General features: G+C 40.7%; 1 protein-coding gene across 4 annotated transcripts in view; it reads right to left on the bottom strand.

The window, feature by feature from the left end:
- Positions 1 to 18662: 18662 nt before the first annotated feature.
- Positions 18663 to 22750, bottom strand: part of STAMBP (STAM binding protein) — a 35183-nt gene continuing 31095 nt past the window's right edge. For 3 of the 4 annotated variants that reach the window (XM_008579888.1, XM_008579889.1, XM_008579887.1), the window contains exons 8-10: positions 21956 to 22068; positions 21268 to 21367; positions 18663 to 19307 (exon numbers count right to left, since the gene is read on the bottom strand). In XM_008579888.1, coding sequence (XP_008578110.1) covers positions 19251 to 19307; positions 21268 to 21367; positions 21956 to 22068 — 270 coding nt within the window. In that variant the 3' untranslated portion in view covers positions 18663 to 19250. Of the gene's footprint in view, positions 19308 to 21072; positions 21152 to 21267; positions 21368 to 21955; positions 22069 to 22750 lie in introns of all 4 variants that reach the window. The other variant, XM_008579890.1, reaches the window with a different exon arrangement.

Consider the following 22750-nt stretch of genomic DNA (forward strand, 5'->3'; position numbering starts at 1 on the left):
CACATTCTGTTTATCCATTCATCTGCTGAGGGACACTTGGGTTACTTCTACCTCTTGGCTACTGTGAATAATGCTGCTGTGAACATGGGTGTACAAACAGCTCTTTGAGACTCTGCTTGCACTTCTTTTGGGTATATGCCCAGATGTGAAATTGCTGGGTCATATGGTAATTCTATTTTTGATTTTGTGAAGAACCGCCATACTGTTTACCATAGAGGTTGAACCATTTTATGTTTCTACCAACAGTGCACAAGGGTTCTAATTTCTCCACATCTTTGCCAACACTTGTTATCTTTTTTTTTCATAGTAGTCATCCTAATGGGTGTGAGGTGGTATCTCATTGTGTATGCATGTGATTTAATTAAAGAGACTTTATTTTTTAGAGTAGTTTTAGGTTCACAGAAACATTAAGCAGAAAGTATAGAGAGTTTCCATATACCTCTAACCCCCACACATAATCAGCTTCCCCCACTGTAAACATCCTACACCAGACAGGTATATTTGTTACAATCAATGAACCCACACTGATTTTAATTAAAGAGACTTTATTTTTTAGAGTAGTTTTAGGTTCACAGAAACATTAAACAGAAAGTATAGAGAGTTTCCATATACCTCTAACCCCCACACATAATCAGCTTTCCCCACTGTAAACATCCTACACCAGACAGGTATATTTGTTACAATCAATGAACCCACACTGACACATCATCATCACCCAAAACACATACGGTTCCTTCTTTTGGTGTTGTATAATCTATGGATTTTTGACAAATTCATAATTACACTCATCCATCCTTATAGTTTCATACAGGATAGTTTCACTGCCCTAGAACTCCTCTGGGCTCTGCCTGTTCATCCCCTTTCCTCTCCCCGCCCTGGCAACCACTGATCTTTTTGCTATCTCCGTAGTTTTGCCTTTTCCAGAATGTCATATAATTGGAATTGTACAGTATGTAGACTTTTCAGGTTGGCTTCTTTTACTCAGTCATAGGCATTTAAGTTTCCTCCATGTCTTTTTATGGGTTTGATAGCTCATTTCTTTTTAGTGCTGTATAATATCCCATTGTCTGGATGTACTACATTTTAGATATCCATTCACCCACTGAAGGACATCTTAGTTGCTTCCAAGTTTTGGCAATTATGAATAAAGCTGTTCTAAACCTCCTTATGCAGATCTCTGTGTAAACATAAGTTCACAGCTCATTTGGGTAAATACTAAGGAGTGCAATTGTTGGATCTATTAATTGAGGGATAACATACATACTGTAAATTTTAACTTCTCGATGAGTCTTTTTTAAAAAATAAATTTTATTGTGTACATTTGAAGTTTACAATGATGTTATGGGAAACATATAGACAGTAAAATGATTACTATAGTGAAGCAGATTAACATATATATCTTCTTACATAGTTACTTTTTTCCTATGAAAAGAGCAACTAAAATGTGCTTACTTAGCAAAAATCCCTAATATGATACAATTTTATTAACTATAGACCTCATGTTGTACATTACATTTCTAGGCTTGGTCATCCTACATATTTGCTACTTTGTATCTTTTGACCTATACCTCCCGATCCCCTCACCCACTCTTTCAACTACTACCTAAATCAGGTTTCCATGTAACATCTCCCAGTCAAAAATCTGCCCAAGGTAAGTCCTACTCTGATAAAGTTTTAACTTTTGACATAACAATATCTGTCTTATTTTTCATGATATCTATCTTTGGACCTTGTTTAGGGAAACATTTTCCAACTCATAAATATTCATTCACTACATTTTATTCTATCACTTTCATTATTTATCATATTGAAATCTTTAAACCAGGTAAAATTTATTTTAATGTAAACTATGAGATAGGGATCAAATTCCCGTGTCTCATCTGTTCCCCCAAGGGCTACTTTCCAACATCATTTATTAATTATCCAACACCATTTATTAAGTAGTCAACACCATTTGCTTGCATTTATTGACTAGTCAACACTATCTCCATGATTTGAAATATTCCCTCTTTCTTTTATTTTTAAGTTTATTTATTTATTTATTTTATTTTTTTACATTCTATGATGTTGTGGAGCAGTTGGGGGGGAGGGGTAGAAGGGAAGGGGGAAGGAAGTAGGGTGGGAGAAGGAGGAAGGGGGGGTGGGGTTGAGGCCTTGGCACCCCCCTCATTCCTGCAGGGGAGGCCAGAAGGCTTCCTGCAGTGGTTTGGTCATAGCTGGGCTCGGTGCAGATGTCAGGGGCGTGTGGCTGAAGCCCTTGCCCCCCACCACCCCAGCTCGGGAGCCCAGGGCACTTCCTGCTGCTGCTCAGTGGTCACCACTGGGCTGGTTGTGGGTGTCAGGGGATGAGGCTGAGGCCCTCAGCCCCCTAACCATCCTGGCTCAGGAGAGCCCAGGGCACTTCCTGCTGTGGCTTGGTGGTTGTCACTGGGCTGGTTGTGGGTGTTGGGGGGCTGTGGTTGAGGCCTGAGGCCCCACAGTGCCCCAGCTAGGGAGAGCCCAGGGAGCTACCTGTGGCAGCTTGGTGGTCATCATGGGCTGGTTGCAAGTGTCAGGGGGCATGGTTGGGGCTCCCAGGCCTCCCCACTCCCTGACTTGGGAGCCCAGGAGATTTCTGGTACTTCTAAGTTTTATATCTGTTCTTTGGTGATGTGAGACCTTTATTAGTCAGTATCAAATTTTGTCTCTGGTCTGTGGTTATTTAGTTTTTTCTTTCAGTTCTGTGTTAGATTGTTCACTGTTCCCAGCACTTAAAATCTGCACTGGAACTAATTTGTTTCCCTTTGCTTGCTTCTAAAATGGAGGAACTTCCTGTAGAGACCAACACTTGAGCTCTGTGGTTGAGTTAAATTGTCATTTTGCTGCTGATTTCCTGGGGAAGGCTTTTTGTGCAGCTCAGATTTTAATTGTTGACCTTGTATGTACTTCCAGCTCTCATGAGGTCCAGTACACCTGGGTTGTGTGGAAACACTGGTCTGGGCCTGAGTCTTTTCAGTGAACCCCCAGCAGTTCTGTATTCCTGACCAGTCTGCACTGAGTGGTCCTGTGCTGATTGGGGGCAGATTGGCTGTCCTTGCTGTGCCCCAGTGTTCACTCAGTGAGCCTGTCTCCCCCACTGCCTGCACTCCAAACACTTCCCAAGGGGTGGGCCATGGACAGGTCCCTTGCAATGACTCACCAGCCTCTAAGTGGCTACTCTTTTCAGTCATTGTGGCTTCTTGCTCCTATGTGGGTCCACAGGAACCCTGTAAGTAGTCTTTCTGGTCTGGGGGCCACCAAGGCCCTCTTCTCCCCTGCCACCTCCATGCAACTTTATCTAAAGGGCACAGCTGCAGCTTTTGCCAGCTCCTGCTCTGTGTGCTCAGCAGCTCCAGCCTTGAAGTGGCTGGGGCTCGAAACAGTCAGAGAGGTTCTTTCTTTCTCTCATCATGGCTTCTCCCATCTTCATGCACTCCGTAGGTCTCTCCTCCTCTTCTGCTGAGCTCTAGTGGCCCCAGCTTGGCTGTCATTGCTTTTTTATAGTTGTAAATTGGTTGATTTGTGGGACAGAGTGATGCTAGGGACCATCTATTCCACTATCCTGACTGGGAGCTCCTATGCTCTCTATCTGTACTTGGCTCTTTCCCTTTATTTTTCTGTTTATTTTTGCACCCTTATCTCATCATTTTAAATATCACTTAAGGTTTTAATATTTGATGAAGCAAATTGTGCAACTTCACTCTCTTTCGATCATTTCTTGGTTCTTATTACTCATTTGTTCTTGCAGAAAAACTTGAAAATCAATTTGTAAAATTCTCTTTTTTCCATCCCCTGAAAAAGTTCAGATTCTAATTGGAATTACATTGAATTTATATATTCACTTAGAAAATGTTGGGCTGAGCCCGTGGCGCACTCGGGAGAGTGCAGTGCTGGGAGCGCAGCAGCGCTCCCGCCGTGGGTTTGGATCTTATATAGGGATGGCTGGTGCGCTCACTGGCTGAGCGCAGTGCGGCTGGTCTCAAAAAGGACAAAAAAAGAAAAAGAAAATGTTGAAATCTGAGGCTGGGGCTTCCAGTTATAAGAGATACACCTTAGGGCCGATCCCATGGCTCACTCCGGAGAGTGCGGTGCTGGGAACGCCGAGGCCACGGGTTTGGATCCTATATAGGGATGGCCAGTGCGCTCACTGGCTGAGCGCGATGAGGGCAACACCAAGCCAAGGGTTGTGATCCCCTTACCGGTCATAAAAAAGGACAAAAAAAAAAAAAAAAAAAAAAAAGAGACACACCTTAAATGGAAGGATAAAGTAAAAATTGAAAGTAAGAAGTACTAATCACAAGAAAGTTATATCAACATCAGAAAAAGTAGATTTTAAGGCAAGAAGCAGTCCTAAAGACAAAGAGAGACATAACATAAAAGGGTCAGTCCACCAGAGGATATAACAATTCCACATTTGTATGCACCTAATAACATAGCTTATATATATGCTATATATACAAGCATCCTTCAAAAAAGTTCATGGAAAAATGGAATTAGAAGATCAAATAAATCATTCCATGAACTTTTTGAAGTACCTTCGTGTGTATATATACATGTGTGTATATGTGTATATGTATACAGAGAGAGCATGCACAAAAATTGACTAAACAGAAAAGAGAAACAGATAAATTTGCAATCATATCAGGATATCTTAACACAACTTTCTCAGTAAAGTTCCTTGATAGAACAAGAGAGAAAAAAATCAGGAAGGGTGTAGAAGATTTGAACAGGATTAAATCTTATCTATGTAACAAGATGTTGAGTCAACAATCTTTTGTTTCCCTGAAATTGTCACTAGGGCCCCCAACTGCAAACCACAGGCTCAAAGAGATGGCTGGCAATGGAGCCTAACCCCTCCCCCCAGGACTTACCAAGAGGCAGCTTAACTGGCCTTAGGAGGAGCAGCAGCCTGCCCGCCCTTTACCTCTCAGTCTATGGAGAACTCTGGAGAGAGGAGAGAGATTGAGTTTGCCAAGTCAGAGTCCTCAGCCTTGTGGGGAGAACAGTGTTCTGGTAAGAGGGATTCTCTCCTTTCTCTGCAGGGAGGAGAGGGCTGCACTCCCAGCCAAGTAAGGGGGGAGTCCAAGAGGACAATTGGGAAGGTCCACTGTGCCCACACTGCTTCTCATTCTCTGTGCATCTGCTTAGGCAGTAGCTGTCCTGATCTGCCCTAAGTCCACCTGAGGGGGTGGGCGGAGAAGGGAGAATGAGAGCATCTGAACTAGACCAGATTCCCCATATCAGGGAACTGTACGACTAGGGGGTGGGGGTGGGCGTGGTTTGCACAAGACCCTCAGAAAACCCCACACGTGACCACTATTAGAAAGCCAATATTTGGACCGTCAGTGCTAAATGGAGAAGTGACAACCAAAAGTTCAAAGTGTCAACTTTGAACCCTGCCAGTCAGCAAAGTAAAAAGACACATGTCTTTTTCCCACCATCCCTCTGGGATGACCCCAAGCCTGGAGGAACTAGAAACAGACTACAACCCACTCCAGTTACAGGTGTCCCAAGGCTTGGGCTGGCCTGGGAGGTGCCCCAAGATCCGGGCTCCTGTAACCCTGCTCCTTCCCTTATTATCAAGCAGTTCCCTCACCCCGACTCCCATACTCATTCTTCTTGACAGGCAAGCATTTGGGGGCATTTCCCCACATTCCTATCCTCATCCCTCCTCATCAGGAGAAGCTGGGGGTGGGGTGATGGGGGAAGGGAGAGTGGAGGGCTTTAACAGTACGGATACTAGTCTCCCCTCTGGATGGTTCTTTTAAAGTCAAGCTCTTTACCTGACATCCAGGCCTGCCTAACCAAAAAGGTAGCTTTTAAATGAAATCAGGACCCTTCCCATCATTTTGTGATTAGGGACTGTGGTTTTCCTGGGAAAGGTTTCAACCCACAGGGACTCAGCCGAACCTGTGCTTTTAGGACCCTTTGCCCACCTCTTTAGGCAAGACAGGGATGTTCTCCTGGAAGACTAGATTCTCCAAAGGAAGATTTGTAGCAAACTGCTGGACTTAGGCCTTATTGTTACTATTATTGTTATTATCAATAGCTGCCATTTATTAAGTCATGTCTACGTACTACAAATCATCCTAAGCCCTGTGTATGCATTGTCTCATTTAATCCTGGTATTGTTTATATTTTAAAAAGTGAGGACTTTGAGGCCAAGGAGGTTGAATAACTTATTGAAGTCACACATCCAGTAAGTGAAGAAGCCAGGAATCCATCCCAGGCCAGCCTAGTTCCAGAGCCTGTCCTTGTGACCTCAGCATTAGGCTTCCCCTAGTGCTGAGGGGAAAAATAAAACTTACAACTTGGTGTTAGCTGAGAACGGTTGGAGTCATTACTTTCAGTGTTCCGACAGTGAGGTTCTCACACAAAAACATAGTGCAAATAATTTAGAATCAGTTTTAATTTCAAAACGTTCCCACAAATGCAGGTTCTACTTTTCTTACATTTGATTAAAGAAGAGTTCTTGGGTAGCCAAAATAACCTTTCACAAGTCAAATGAAGGAGCTGTGAAAAACCAAAATAGGAAGGGGCCACTCAGGACCTCATAAAAGTTGAAGTTTATAACACATTTTTCACTGTCTTAAAAATACTTTACTTCAGTAACACCTTGTGGTGAGAACTGAATCTGGCTGATCGATCTGGCAACAAGGGTAGAATCCCGAAGAGTTTTTTGAGTTACCCTGGAAAAAGAGTTGGTGTGGGGCCAAACTCTGAATAACACCTAGGAAGTTCACATCCTCCGGCTCTCACGAAGCAAGGCCAACTGCCCCAAGTTTCACAAATATGAGGCCAGTCTCTGACTAGAGGCCAGTTATGGCCCTTTACTACCCAGGAAATTTTAAAACGTGAGCCAAGTCAAGTACCTGCAAAGGACCTTTTGCCTCTGGAATTGTTTTTGCTCCTCCTGAATTGTGGGCTCTACTCTTCAGTTTTATTTGTTGTGCTTATTATTTATTTTTTTACTCTATGGACTTAGCTCTGTTTGGCTAGACACAGAGTCCAGTTTATCTTGCCTTCAGGGCCACCTGTGCCTCCCCTGACTCAAATGAAAGGTCTATTTGTGTATTGGTTTTTCTACCCAAATTCTATGCCAGTTCCTTGACAGATTGTGAAAATGGGGATTCTCAGATCAGCATTTGACATAGGAACAGATGGGCTTTAAACAACAATTTTACCACAGGTCACTGCCATAATTTTTGCTTATGGTGGCAAGAATAGTATCAAATCATTTGCAACTTTTATTGACCTTTTCCCCTCAGTTCTGGGTCATGGGAAAATTGATTGGGCACTGCTGTCCTGCTTCATGGGTCAGAATGGTGGGAACAGCTTTCCTGAGGGCTGATCCAGGCTGAGTTTTGACACCACGTACTTTTCCACTCATTAAAATAAATATCTGACATTGTCTTTGGATGAGCTGGTTGCATAGCCCCTTCCTATTAAAAAAAAAAAAAGGAAAAGGAGATATTCTTTTTGCTCTAATGATATGGCTTTATTTTCTTGGACAAGGAATGGTCCATATATACAGCAGAGCATACTATCTAATTATGAACAGAAAGAAGAGCTAAACCTCTAATGTTAAAGTTATTACTGAGGTAGGTATTCATTCTCAAGCTATTCCCAAGCACATAAACAAGGAGATAACCACATTGTCCAAAGTTTGATTCCCTGGATTTGCTTATACAGAAACTCTTTGTGGTTACTGCAAGTTCCTTTTCTGCTGTAAAGTGGGAATCAGTGTGGTAAGTGGGCCATCGGCTCTATTACTGCATCTTGGTGAGCTGTGTGAAAACAAAAATGAGTTGAAATTTGAGAGCCAATAAAGAATGGCAGCTGTACCCCAGGCACTGGCCAAAGATTACAATTTCAAGTTTGCTGTCACGAAATATTTATTAAAGTGTCACCAAAGGGAAACTTGGAATTATTTAAAATCCATGCAGTCCATCTCAGTCCCAGATATGACCAAATGCATCCCTAGGTTAAACCAAATTAGCAGATAACTAGGTGCCTCAGCTGGGCGACACTGTCCCTGCTCCACCTCCACCCCGCACCTGCTGAAGTTCCAATAGAATTACTTTTACTGTATATTGTGCTTTAGTGAGATGCCATCATTTATGTGGAAAACAGAACCCCTCTACTTTATGTTTGAGTTTATTGTGCAAATTATTTATGATGTCATACATAATATAGCCCATCAATGATGGAAATGTAAGTTGTCATGGTTTACATTTCTTGCTTTGTTACTGAATCTACTTTGTTGCATACTTGATTTCTATATTCCTTTTCCATCACATTCAATTTATTTTCTCTTTGTAATATTTTACATATCTTAGGACTCTGAAATCCTTTCTACAAGGTAACTAGAGCCTACCTATATCAAGTCCTATGGAAGTTGGCACTTAGTAGGCATATAGTAAATACTGGTTGAATGAATTAAAAGTGAAGTGTAAATAAATAAAAATGAAAACATCCACTTCTCCCTCACTTGGGTTTCCTCAACACTTATGGGCAAAGTTTGTGCCTATCATCCTGTGTGCACTCATCAGTCCTGAAGAAATTGCTCTTGTGCTGCATCGTGAGAGTGTGGCTGCTTTATCTTACTCTATTATCCGCTCCTTGAGGACAGAGAGCATAGCATCTACTTCTTGTGTACTTTGAACAGTGCTCTGCACACAGTAGGTGCTCAATAAGTGCAAATTAAATGAATGACCCATGGCCTGGATATGTGTGACCCATCTTTTTGGGAGTGAGAGGGTCACCACCACTCCATAGTCCAGCTTATGTTATCTAAAGACAATAGCATTTGGTGTTCCCATTTATTTTACTAGTTCACTCACTTTGGGTCATAGTTCCCCCAGTGGTGATGTTGGCCCTAGATTTTTGTCCCACGCACCTGTCATGACATCTGTTGCCTTCGCCTGCCCAACATCTATTTCCTTTCTACTACTAATCTTGGGTCATAGTTCCCCCAGTGGTGATGTTGGCCCTAGATTTTTGTCCCATGCACCTGTCATGACATCTGTTGCCTTCGCCTGCCCAACATCTATTTCCTTTCTACTACTAATGCCACTGTGATTTTTCTCTGGAAATGAATGCTCCGTCACTTTCAATGCATATGACTCACATGGGGTGTAAGCACATGGTCCAGGCTTGGCCAGTCAGAGCATTTCATCCCCCTGACCACAGTGATTGGTCCGAGGATGAAGTCATGCTCAAACCCATGACCTAACAACTCAATTCCTGGACTTGTGTTGGAACTTTTGGACCTAGAAGTTCTTTTCCTGCTGAATTTGCTGAGGAAATAGGCTATAAAACTATAGCTGTCAAAGACACCCTATTGGAAAAACCTGATTATATAAACAATCATTAAGCATATAAGAGGCAAGAGATGAATACAAAATGAGTCTTGATCACAATGGATACTGGGATCAGCTGTGTCTGAACACCAGTTTGAATTGAATTTTCTGTCAGTGCAATTAAAAGAATTTGAACTAACACATGATTCTGTTATTATGTGGTCTCTTCCTGGGCCAGCTGAAGTCTCAAGGGTCATAATCAGAGGTCTTGTGGTTACAGAGCAACACTGGGACTGGGAACAAAAATATCTGCATGAACCGATCTTGAGTCTACCATATTTCAATTAAGAATTTAAAACTCCTAAGTCATGGGAAAGGTGTAGAATACTAGGCTGGGCGAGAGAAGTTCTGGACACAGGTGTTTAAGTCTGGTGAGCAGGAGTTAAGAGCTGTGCAAGGCAGCAAAGATGGCATGGGCCCTACTTTGATGGAACTTTGCTTTGGTACAATGCCATGAACTTTTTTGAGGTAAAGTGAGGTGAAGAGAGGAGACAGCTGGGGGTAGGGAAGCTAACCACAGGGAATGATAGAGGAATATCTAAGAATAGGCTTACTTCCTCTAGTCTAGGTGATGTTTCCACTTCTGTCACCCACCAATAACCCATTATGACTTGTCAAACACAAGTAACATCCTACATTCTCATTTGGGCCAGAAAAAAGACAGAAAATAACCCTGGGCTATTGTGGGAGTTCTTTTTGGAGGAGAGTGAGGTTGGGGAAAGTACTCCTTCCCAAGGAACCAATCACAGAAGTGATCTGCTAAGCCCAGATGGCTACCCAGGACTTCTTCAGGCCAGAAGACCAGCAATTCTCTCTTCTTTCAGTCAGTTCTTGCTTGGCTGTCCACCAACTAGGTTTTGTCCAAAGAGCTCTGCTAGCTCTTGCAGGCAGGGTTTATGTTGATCGGGTTCCAGCGGTGAGGTCACCCTCATGGAAGGTTTCCATATATGACAAGCCTCTGCTGCTGTGCCCAAGAGCTTTCCCAAGGCCCTTTTGCTGATGCTGTCCAAGAACACAGTCTTGGCTAGATTCCCACATTGATGGGAAAATGGAGTTTTGGTTTCTGAAAATAGGAGGTATTGTCCTTTTTGTCCAATTAGAAAAGCAATACATGTTCTCTGTGGTACATTTAGAAAATTCACAGGCTAGAGGGGGAAAAAAACAGTCATCTACAGATGATGAATATGAATATTTTGATATATTTCTTTGTCATAATTTCTCTGAATACATGTATCTATGTATATTTTAGGAAGGCAGTATTTACTGCAGCATGGTTAAGAGTGTGGGTTTGAAATTCTGACACAACTCATTTGGAGTTCTGTGGCCTTGGGCAACTTCAACTCTTTGTCTTTTTTCAACAACAAAGTTTGCTAATTCTTAATCTAGTCTTCATCTGGTACCACATTATCCTAACAGGTTTATAATAAGAGTTATCTGGTAACAAAATTTACCCCAACGTTCTTCTTCTTTAAATTTTTTAAATGGTTATTTCACATATTCGAGATTGATTTTAGAATAATCTTTTCAAGTTAAAAAAATGAGATTTTAAAAGTAGACTCACATTAAATTTATGGATTAAAGAAGATTAATATCTTTAATGCATTAAGTCTTTCCCTCATGGAATATAGTGTGTCTGTCTTTCCATTTTTTTCTTCATGTCCCTCTGCAAATATTATTAGTTTTCTTCATATAAAGCTTGCACATTTCCTGTTAACTTTGTTCCAAGGTATTTTACATTTTTAGTTGCTAGGGTGAATGAGATTTTTTTCCCCAATCACAACTGACTATTACCTGTACTAGACAGCTATTTTCAATGTTTTTTAGATATATCTTTTAGTGGAGAATGTTACAGCTATCTCTTATTAGGTCTAATAGTTTTTCAAAACTGATTATCTTCAGATTTCTAGGTAGTTAGGCAATTTGCAGCCAAAACTTGTGTCTCCTTTCCAATAGTACACTCTTTATCCTGCTTCACTGCATTGGCTAGATTATCTTTTCAGGACATCGTTCAATAATAGTAGTTAGAATGGGTCTATCTTGTCCCTGACGTTATTTGCTTATTAAAAATGATGCTGGGTATTGTATCAGAAGATATATTTTATCATATTAATGAAGCTTCTTTCTTTCCTAATTTATTAGGGGAGTTTTAAAAATGTTGATTTTCATCTCAGCGTACTTTTTTATGAGAAACTCTTGTTTCTGTTTGTTTCCTTTGACCTACTTCTGTGATGTACTGTATGAGATTAGTGGACTTCTTTTAATGAGGTCATCATTACCTTCTAGAGTCTAAATCACCAAATGTACCTTGGGCTCTGGTGTCACATGGACTTCAGCTGCTACCCTGGCCCATCACTTACTAGCTGGGGAATCATGGCAAGTTCTAAATGAGGATGCACAATAAATGCTGACAGTTATGACACATTATTCCTTTACTATATTGATGAATCTATTAGTGCTTTATTTAGGATTTTTGCATCTATATTAATGAGATTGGTGTGAAATATGTGTGTGTACATGTTTAGGTTGTATTCACAAAAATGAATTACGTTGATTTTCTTATTTTCCTATGCTCTACAAAAGTTAAAACAGCATGAGATATTTTCATACCTATGTTCATAGTAGCATTACTCACAATAGCCAAGAGTTGGAGTAACCCAAGTGTCCACTGATGGATGAATGAATAAACAAAATGTGGTGTATACATACAATGGAATATTATTCAGCCTTACAAAGGAAGGAAATCCTGTCACATGTTACAATACAGGTGAAACCTGAGGGCATTACACTAAGTGAAATAAGCTTGTCACAAAAAGACAAATATTTGTATATGATTCCACTTTTATGATATATCTAAAGAAGTCAAATATATAGAGACACAAAGTAGAATGGTGGTTACCAGAAGCTGGGAGGACGAGGAAATGGGAGTTGCTGTTCAACATATGTAGAATTTCAGTTTTAGATAAAAATTCTAGAGATGTGTTTCACAACAATGTGAATATAGTTAACACTACTGAACTGTACACTTAAAAATGGTTATGTTGATAAAGTTTGTTATGTATTTTTTACCACAATAAAAAAATGGCATGAGAATTATATCTTTTCCTTAAAAATTTGAAAGAACTCATTCATAAAAGCATGCAGAGATAATACTTACACATTTTTTTCCATTTCTCCATTGATTATTCGTCTTTGAAGTCCTCCACTGCTTAAGATAATTTTGGTTTCATTCACAATTTTTTTTTTAACCAGAAAGTCATCTATTTAATTAAGTAGCAACTTTATTAGCCTAGTTATTCATAGGACTTTCTTATATCATGCATTTGTTGTATCCCCTTACTCATTTCTAATTTTGTATTCATTTTTCTTTTTCCTCTTTGGCTACTTTATTGCTTTTCCAAAGAATGACATTATGAATTTATCTACCTATACTTCTATTTTTAAATTCATTACTTTCTTTCTTTCTTTTTTTTTTTTTTTGTCTTTTGTCTTTTTTCCGTGTCCGGCAACGGATCGCAACCCTCAGTGTTGCCCCCGTACCGGACCGGGGACCGGCAACGGGATTGCAACCCTCGGTGTTGCCCCCGCGCCTCGCTCAGCCAGTGAGCAGGAAACGGTCCGCATGTGGGATCCGAACCCTCGGGCGGGAGCGCCGCCGCGCTTCCCAAGCGGCGCACTATCCAGTGCACCACCGGGCCGGCCCTAAATTCATTACTTTCTGCTTTAACATTTATTTCTTTCCTTCTGGCTTTCCTAGTGTATTTTGTTATTCTTTTTTCTTATTTGAGTCCAATGCTTAATTCCTATCTTTTGATTTTTTTTTCTTATTAAGTAATTGAAGCATTTCAAGTTCATTACTTTCTGCTTTAACATTTATTTCTTTCCTTCTGGCTTTCCTAGTGTATTTTGTTATTCTTTTTTCTTATTTGAATCCAATGCTTAATTCCTATCTTTTGATTTTTTTTTCTTATTAAGTAATTGAAGCATTTCAAGTTCTAAATTTCCTTCTCTGTACAAATTGTAAAAATTCCAGAAGATTTAATTAGTAATGTTGAATTATCACTCATCTCTACATAAAAGAGGAATGGCAATATCTACGGTTTTTATTTTCTCACTTGATTTCCTTCTTTCACCTTCTTTGATTAGCTTGTTAATTTTTAAATCGCACAATTTTAAAAACCATTATTCAAAATGTCACATTTATTGCTCTGTTCCCCCTAAAAGCAAAGCCTTACCATTTGTTAGCTGGATGACTTTGAACAAGTCTGTGCATTTATTCATATTTACTACATATGAATAAATACCTTACTACAGGCACAATTCTGGGAGCTGAGAATGCAAAGGTGAACAAGACAAAGTTGCTGTTCTCAAGGAGTATACCTTAGACACATAAGCTAGAAATAAACAAAAGCATGATTTTAGCTGGTGACATTGCTACACAGACAGTAAAGAAGGCTTTAGATAGGGTTGACAGGAAAGACCTCTGCTAACTGCCAGATCCCATGGACTCCTTTTGGGATTTAGCCCAGAAAACCTCTTCTGAGCCATCTGGCACCACTAACCTCCCTTTCTTGAAACTATTGCCTTCCTTGGTTTCTGTGACAAGATAGTGGTGTCATTATCTTATGGTTTCCTCCTACCTCTTTCCCTTCTTTGCAGGCACTTCTTCCTTTGACCACCTATTAAATGAGCCTGATGGGCAGAACAACCATCTGTCCTGGCAGCTAGAAGAGAGCTCAACTGCAGCACAGGCCCAAGATAGGATGTTGAGTCAAGGAGTCAAGATGGTTTTCTACAAGGTGGGGGTAGAGCTTCTCCAGGCTGGGGCACAGGTCCACCTGGCTTCCTAACACGATTCAATACCAAGGACACTATTTCAAGGAACAGATAAGCAATAAGGAAGTGCTATACTGACTGTAAAGCACTTAACACATTACATAAAGCAAACATTGTCCCTACCCCAATAGAATTTACATGATAGTTCAGAGGCATGACTCACATAAAAAGACAAGAACACACTGTAAAGCAGCAAAAAACCACACACCAAATTGTGGGGAACAGGCTATCATTGTCATTGGAGTTCAAGGAAGAAAGCCCTCAGAGTGAATTTATCAGTGAGAAGACACTTGAGGAGGTGGAACTTGAACCAAGTCCTAAGAGTAACCTGTTTGATCACCAAAGGAGGACACAAGAGCCCATGGTTATAGAGGGCCACAGGCCTGGATCCCAGATTTAACAGGCTCAGTGAATGATGCTAGACACACCCTCTAAGTTTAAAGCCCTGCTCTAACTTCAAGTAAACTAAGTTTAACTAAAAATTTAATCCTGGATTAAGGAGTGAAGACTTCAGTGAAGAGGGTCAAAGTTCTCTTCCTCTTCTTTTATCTCAAGAGGTAGTTGGAACAACAGAAGGGGGAGGTTCAAACAAGAGTGGGTGGAGCCAAGGGAAAAAAGCCAGGATGTAGTTTCTTTAGGCCCTGGCTCTGCTCTAGGTCTTAGGGAAAAATGAGTAGAAATTTGGAATGGTTCTTATGGTTCTTGAGGTCCTCAGTTTTCCAGCTCAGAACATCAGGACAGACCAGAGAGAGATTTGGAGCTGAAGCCCAGCTAGTGAGAAAGAATGTGAATCTGACTGAAGAGTCTTCTAGCTGGAAGTTGGATGGGGCAGAGGTCTAATAGGTGGAAGCAACGGCACCTCAACTTTAACAATTTGAGAGATACAAATAAAAAATCCCTTAAATCTTTCTAGCATCTTTCAACTTTTATAAGCCTCATTGGCATGTGGATGTTATTCTGTCTTCATCTGAGGTAGAGCCTAGAAGCAAAGTCTAAAATGTTCAATATGGCACTTCCTCTAGAGAAGATAATGTTCTAGTGGTCCTGATCCAAACGAGCCTTCTCAGTGCCCCGAGCAAAGCTCCCTATCAAAAGAAATGAGCCTTGACTTAGAAGTTCCACTCTGGCCTCATATGCTTGAAAGATCCTTGGGCAACTGGTTTCCAATCCAAAGTGGGATTAAAACACTGAGATATGAGGGGGTGGGAGGCACAATGCCAACAGATGACTTAAACTATTTTCTAGGGAGCAACATGTGGTCTGGCCTAAAATCATGTCCTCAAAATCCATTTCAAACAGACCAAAGTTGCAGGATTCACTGGACTTTGCTCATTAGAGTTTGCTACCAGAAGTTTCCATTCCTCTCAACCCCCAAATGAAAAATTTCTCCTTCCACTGGAATAACTGAGACCCAGAAGAGGCAATCAACAGTCAAAGGGAATAGGCACTTAGGATTTTAAATTCTGTGTTCCCCAAATGAAAGCTGAAACTCTTGCTTAAACAAGAAATATGCACCATGACACTGACCCCACTAGGGAATGTTTCTCCCATGCCGCCTTTTAAGGTATCTGGTACCCAGGAAAACATTATAAAGGCTTAAGGGTTTCTTCTTCCTCTTTGGCCCATTTAACAAGTATGTAAAAGTGATCAATTTGCAAAAACCCAACCCTGTCCTGACCCCAGGCAAAGCAGCTCCTCCAGAGTCTCTCTGCACCTAGCCTGTGGTACTTTGGAGGGTCTGTCCTTCTGAGGACAACTGGGATGCAACCAGACATTACCTCCCCTTCAGCCCAGACCACTAAGCATGGTACTCATGTGGCTTGGGGGAGCAGAAAAGCCTCCTGGCCTTTGAGGCTCAGGAGCCCAGGAGTCAGTCTCTTTTGCCGAGTAGTTGTTACCTTTTCAATATAAGCTTCTTTCCTCAGTTTTCATGGTCTGAATCCCTTTTATTCACAATATTCTTTTCCTCCTTTCCCTATAATGCTGGTTCCTCTTCTCTCCCACCAGCCTACCGAGTCTTCCTGTTTTCTTGTAGGCTGGCTTGATACTGCCTATCCCATGGAGGAAGGGTGGAGAGACACAGCCCTGTGCAGGGTGTCTCTGAGGTGGCTAGGCTGTAGCAGGTGCAAGCAGGGTGTCTATAGACTGATTTCCTGCAGCCACCTACCCACTAAGATAACTTGTGCACAGGGGCAGAGGCAAGAAATGGTGATCAGTCACTGATCAATGTGGTTGCAATGTATGATATATTCAGTTCACTTTGGTTCAACAAACATTTGCTGAATGCTATGATGTACAGAGACTGATGAGAGCTCATAATTATTAGATATAAAATGGCTGGTGCAGTGGTTTTCAACTCTGGCTGAGAGAATTTTCTGGCTGAAAACTTGAGAATCCTACCAGCTTAAAAGACAAAATCAAAAACAAAACAAAACAAGGGCCGGCCCGTAGCTCACTCGGGAGAGTGCGGTGCTGATAACACCAAGGCCCCCAGTTCGGATCCCACATAGGGATGGCCGGTTTGCTCACTGGCTGAGCGTGGTGCTGACAACACCAAGTCAAGGGTTAAGATCCCCTTACCGGTCATCTTTTAAAAAAACAAAACAAAACAAAACAAAACAAAAGCAATGTCTGGAGCCCCACCCCAGAGATCCAGATTTAATTGGTGTAGGGTGGGGCCTGGGTATTAGTATTTTTTTAAAACCTCCCTGGGTATTTGAATGTGTAGCCACGGGTGAGAACTTTACGTGTCCATAGGTGGAAAGTTCTGAATAAAGGCTGTATTAGTCAGGGTTCTCAAAAGAGACAGAATCAATAGGATATGTTATAAATATATGAGAGGGGATTTATTAAGGGAATTAGTTCACATAATTGTGAAGAGAAGTCCCACAATAGGCCATCTGCAAACTGGATGCTGGTAGCATGGCTCAGTCCAAGTCCAAAGGCCTCAAAACCAGGGATGTAGATGGTGTCCTTGGTGTAAGTCCTGGAACCCAAAAGCTGAAGAGTCTTGAGCTCTGATGTCCACGGACAGGAGAGAAGAGTATATCCCAGATCCAGTAGTTAGAGATAGAGATTCACCTTTTTTCTGTTTTTTGTTCTCTCTGGGCCCCCAATGGATTGGATGGTTCTCACCCATATTGAGGGCGGATCTTTCCCACCCAGTCCACTCAGACTCTCATACTAATCTCTGCTGGAAACACCGTCATGGGCACACCTAAAAAGATAGCTTTGCCAGGTCTCTTGGCATTCCTTAATCTAATCAAGTTGACGCTTAGAATGAACATTCGCAAAAGCTAAATCTAGATTTTAGGTGATGGAAAGCTATTGCAGGTTTCTGAGCAAGAGAAGAAACATGAGGATGGCTGTAAGGTGGGAAGTATCTCCTCAGAGTAGTGTGCAGAATGGAGTGAAGAAACAGTGAAAACAAAGAGACCTGGTAAAAACCTATTGCAATAGTCCAGGTAAAAGGTAATAAAGACCTAAACTAAGTGGTAGCCTGGAGAATGGAAAGGAGACACATTTCTGGGAAAAGTAAAGAACTGGGCAATTTTACAACTGTTTAGGGAAAGGTGGAAAAGCCAGGCTGCCTCTGGGCCACAGTGAAGAAAGGAGGAAGTGACTGGGCCATAGCAGGGAAAGGAGGCACCCTTCCCCTTGCCAACCACTTGGCCTCCTATTCTGATCTATACCAAAAACTGCAAGAAGAAATAATTTCTGCTATATAGGAAGTTTGAAAACCCAAGAGAAGAAAAAGAATATAGAAGCTTGGCTCTTTCAGGGGTAAGGTTCAAGGACCACTAACCTAAGCATTAAAGACTGAACATATTCAGGACGCAATATTTTAAAATGAAGCAAAACTTTATACATTCACAGATTTTTCCCCCACAGAATTTTGATATAGAAAGAAATCATTCTTCTCCTATCCAAGGTATTTATTCTTACCCTAAACTGAGGTGTCACCAATAAAACCATTATTTCTAGGCTATCTTAGAATAATACTAGGCTAAGTTCATACAAAGAAAAATGCAGTATCAACTGCAGCTTCAAACACCTTCCTAGGTATTGCCTATGTCAGAAAAGAATAGCCAACACAATGAAATTGGTAGGGAGGGGTGGCTAGGGAATGTAATCATTTATTTGGAGTGTAACATGGTACTCCAAACAAAGGCTCGATTATCCTCAGCTGAAAGCTTGTAGGACAAAGTGAGGAAGTGAACAGGATGACCCACTTGAGACAGTGCCAAAAGAACAGAGGTGACTTCACACCCCTGAAAACAGCAACAGGTAGAGAAAAAACATTGGATAATTAAAAGTGAACTGGGACACACCTTCAGTGTCGGAACATCTCAAATTCCATTTCCCCCTCACCTTTCCCAAAACAACCAGACCTTTCACTTAACCTGTTTTTACAATGCTTCATCAAACGAATCACTCTAGAGCACAAAAAATAAGTCAACTGTTATTTTATTGCAGAGGAAAAATATCCTGAAATATTTGTTAAATAACAATAATTCCTGACAAAATTATTCTTCAGGTCATGTAAGTCTCACCATATGGTCAGATGCAGTGAACTGTCCCTCACCCTTGAAATAAGCTCCATTAATATTGCCATAACCACAGGAAAACCCGAAAGATTTTCTAAATGGCTTCCAAATTTCTACATAGATGCCCTTATTTAGTCCAAAGGTAAATAATAAACAAGTTGGCAGGAAATTAGAATAGTTGAGAGGAAAAAATGTTAACAATTGGTGAATCTAGAATGAAGGGTATATGGGAGTTCATTATACCATTCTTTCAACTTAATTTTTGAGTTACAGTTGCTTTAGTGTGATCATGCTCTTTTCCAGCTTGCCTAAAAAATGTATTCAATTATTTCTTTTCAAACCAGACACAGAGTATCAGCTCTTCTCCAGATGATGCCCCTTTTCTATTCTGTTTAAGAAACCTTCCAAAGCTTTCTGGGAAGCTTAAATTAAGGGGCTACAGTACACTGATATAGTTTTATAGTTCTTGCAAGGTGTTCAAATCAAATTTTCATCGAAGGTCTGTGATGGTCACTGCTCTGTCCACAACAGTCACATGGCTGCAGCTCTGCAATAGGGAAAAAGAAAGAAAGGTAAAATCCTAGAAAATTCTCAAGTCATTTTTTAAAATCCCTTTTTATTTTTATTTTATTTTATTTATTTATTTATTTTTCCTTTTTGTCTTTTTCCGTGTCCGGCAACGGATCGCAACCCTCAGTGTCGCCCCCGTACCGGACCGGGACCGGCAACGGGATCGCAGCCCTCGGTGCTGCTCCCGCGCCTCGCCCAGCCAGTGAGCGGGAACAGGTCTGCATGTGGGATCCGAACCATCGGCGGGAGCGCTGCCGCGCTTCCCAAGCGGCGCACTATAGCAGTGCACCACCGGGCTGGCCCAAGGAATTTTATTTTTTAAAAGATGACCGGTAAAGGGATCTTAACCCTTGACTTGGTGTTGTCAACACCACGCTCACCCAGTGAGCTAACTGGCCATCTGTATATTGGATCTGAACCCGTGGCCTTGGTGTTATCAGCACCATACTCTCCTGAGTGAGCCACGGGCCAGCCCCTGAAGCCCCTTTTTTAAAAATATTCATTCTAGGCCAGTGGTTCTCATTCTGGAAGCCACACTGCTACTTAAGTGGCAGTTATGGGGTCTGGGAATCATTACTTCCACCTATCCCTACTTGAAGACTGAATCAATGTCTGCCCATATATTTTCATTTATTTTTCAAATGTATGTATATTCTAGAATCATTCTTTTGTTTGTTTGGTTTTGGTTTTTGGTGCCAAAATCCAGGAATGAATAGAGTCATTCTTAAAATATACATTTATTTAAAAGAATTACTGAATTCATTGCAATTTCTTGGGTCATGATGCCAACCTGATAATAAATTATACCCACTATCACATGCAGGAATGCTCACTTTTGGCACACAAAAGAGGTCTTTATAACTGGGAGTCTGGGCATTGGTGTCCCAGACTTTTTTTCTGATTGTGTAGTTTCTGTTTCACATCTTGGTACGTAAATATTTATTAGAATCCAAGGCAGACCACTTTATATTTGAACAGATCTGCCTGAAAGTTCTTCCTCATACTCAGCTGAATACTGTCATTCCATGAGGTCTTAGTTGTAATGCTGGCAGTGATATGAAATATACCCAGCACCTTTTTTATACATCACTTCTTTAACACTTAAAGTCAGTTCTCAGATCCGTCCTGGGGTTTCTCTTCTAAACATCCCCAGTTCCTTTTATGTGACAAGGTTCTGAGTCCCTTTCCCATATTGATCACTTTTCTCTGAACCCAAAAAGAAATAATAATACTCCACTACCAGCATGGAATAGAGACTATCTACGTTAGATTTGAGGAGTGAATTAAAACATACTGATCTTATTATCAACTAATAATTCATAGATCATAACTCAGGAAAAAAACAACTTCCTAGGAAGTTCATAAAATCCCCATTAACTATGCAAAATTCCAGAATCAAATATACAAGGGTACTTCGAAAAGTTCATGGAAAAATGGAATTAAAAGATAACATGAATCTTCCCATGAATTTTTTGAAGTACCCTTGTATTTAATTTACCTATCTTAAGTGGACTTTTTCCTTTGCATTCAAACCTCTTATTGAAGTACAGGCTTAGCAACTGACACTGATGCAGAAAAAACTAACATTTAATAAGCCAGCAACTACATTAGGTACTTTCTGCACATCACTACATTTAATCATCTCCATAATCCTATAAAGTAGGTGTTATTATGATTATTCTCATTTTACACATGTGAAAGTTGAGGCCCAGGAAGGGTAAATCATCTAATCAAAGACATACCATCATTAAGTGGCAGAGCTAACATTCAAATCTGTTCCCATCCCACACTGCTTCCCATGTATGTTCTCATTATGGAGATCTGGAAAGATAAGTGACAAGGCCGGTCCTCTATATGAGTCAGAAAGGATGAGGCACCTCATCAGCTTTGATTGTCCTCCCTGCTTGAAGCACAATTCCTTCTACATAAACACATACACAGAACAGAGGTGGGTCCTTGCTGTGTGGATGAAATCCTTTCTGGCGACAGGAAGAAATCTCTTCTAGTCCATGGTCAGTTAGTTTAAAGAATCCAGTTCTGAAGTAAGAAAAGGCAGACTCAGAGTCAAGCAAAGGTGTCCCCCTATCCCTACACATGCACACACAAGCATGCACCCTCACACAGCTGGGCAGAGGGCATTTTGAGACAGCTTCCGTAGGATGCTGGCTCATAGGTCTCTTCTCCGGTGAATGAATCATAGTTAGAGAATGATTCATCATTGCCACCACACTGGTTTTGCTGGGAGAATTTGTAGTAAATAACAGGATTTGGAATGAAAAAGAAGTAACGCTTTGAGACAATCTGTTTGATTTTGAAATTCTCTAATCTAACAGCGTACTCTTGAAATTCCTATTGCTTTGAGTCAGACACTTCAAATCCCTTGCAGATGTTCTTAGAAAAGCAACTAAGTCCTTGCTCAAACATCTTTTTAAACAAGCATAGTAGGTTTATCAGGATACAGGGCTTAAAAGAATGCCTTTTATAATAGCCAATTAATACTACAATCTAAAATAGTACAATTATATTTTAAAAAGAGCAAGTTCTCAAGAATAGAGAACTTTTCCTCTGAGGCCTTCTTCCCTACTACCTTCTTGTAACACCCAGAACCATGTTCTGTGTACTCACTCCTGGAACTTGGGGGAGCAAACAATGGCTACTGATTCTGGCAACATCATTTGGTAGGAGCAGTGAGTGTGCAGGTCAACACTGGAGAGAAAGGCGGTCTGCGTGGGATGAGTCTGAAAAGAGGGGAAAAAAAGAGAACTCTCAGTGAGGATGTACAGCCACGCCCGGTCCGTGAAGGAAGGTAGAGCCAAATAATTCTCAAAAACTGGCCACAATTTCCTTTTCAAGCACAAAGCCATGTAACCATGAGAGGTACACCTGAAGTTCATATTAAGTAAGGATGTTCCTCTCCAGCATTGTAAACAAGTACAGTTTAACATAAATATGTGAAGAGACTCAATATTTCAAGTTCAAGAGATTTATTGTACAACATGGTGACTACAGTTCATAACAATATTTATATACTTGAAAATTGCTGAGAGTAGATTTTAAGTGTTCTCATCAACAAAGAATAAGTATGTGAAGTAATGCATATATTAGTTTGATTTAGCCATTCCACAATGTGTACATATTTTAAGACATCGTGTTACGCAACATACATATACGATTTTTATTTGTCAAAAAAAGAGAAAAAAATGTATGTATCTATTATAAAGTCCTAGAAAACAACGAATAAAATGAATAAAAGACTTCAAGGAAATAGGGGGAATAAGCAATTTTTGGAACTTGAAAGAGTTGTCCGTGGTGAGGAATACAAAGAGAGAGGGGAAGGGGATGAAAGTGATTAAGAAAATAAAATAATTTAGATGGATTCAGCCCCAGTAGAACAAAAGCTAAATAGTTAGGGATTTTGTT

The sequence above is a fragment of the Galeopterus variegatus genome, unplaced genomic scaffold (genome assembly GCF_000696425.1).
Source record: "Galeopterus variegatus unplaced genomic scaffold, G_variegatus-3.0.2 Scaffold1973, whole genome shotgun sequence".
Taxonomy (NCBI): domain Eukaryota; kingdom Metazoa; phylum Chordata; class Mammalia; order Dermoptera; family Cynocephalidae; genus Galeopterus; species Galeopterus variegatus.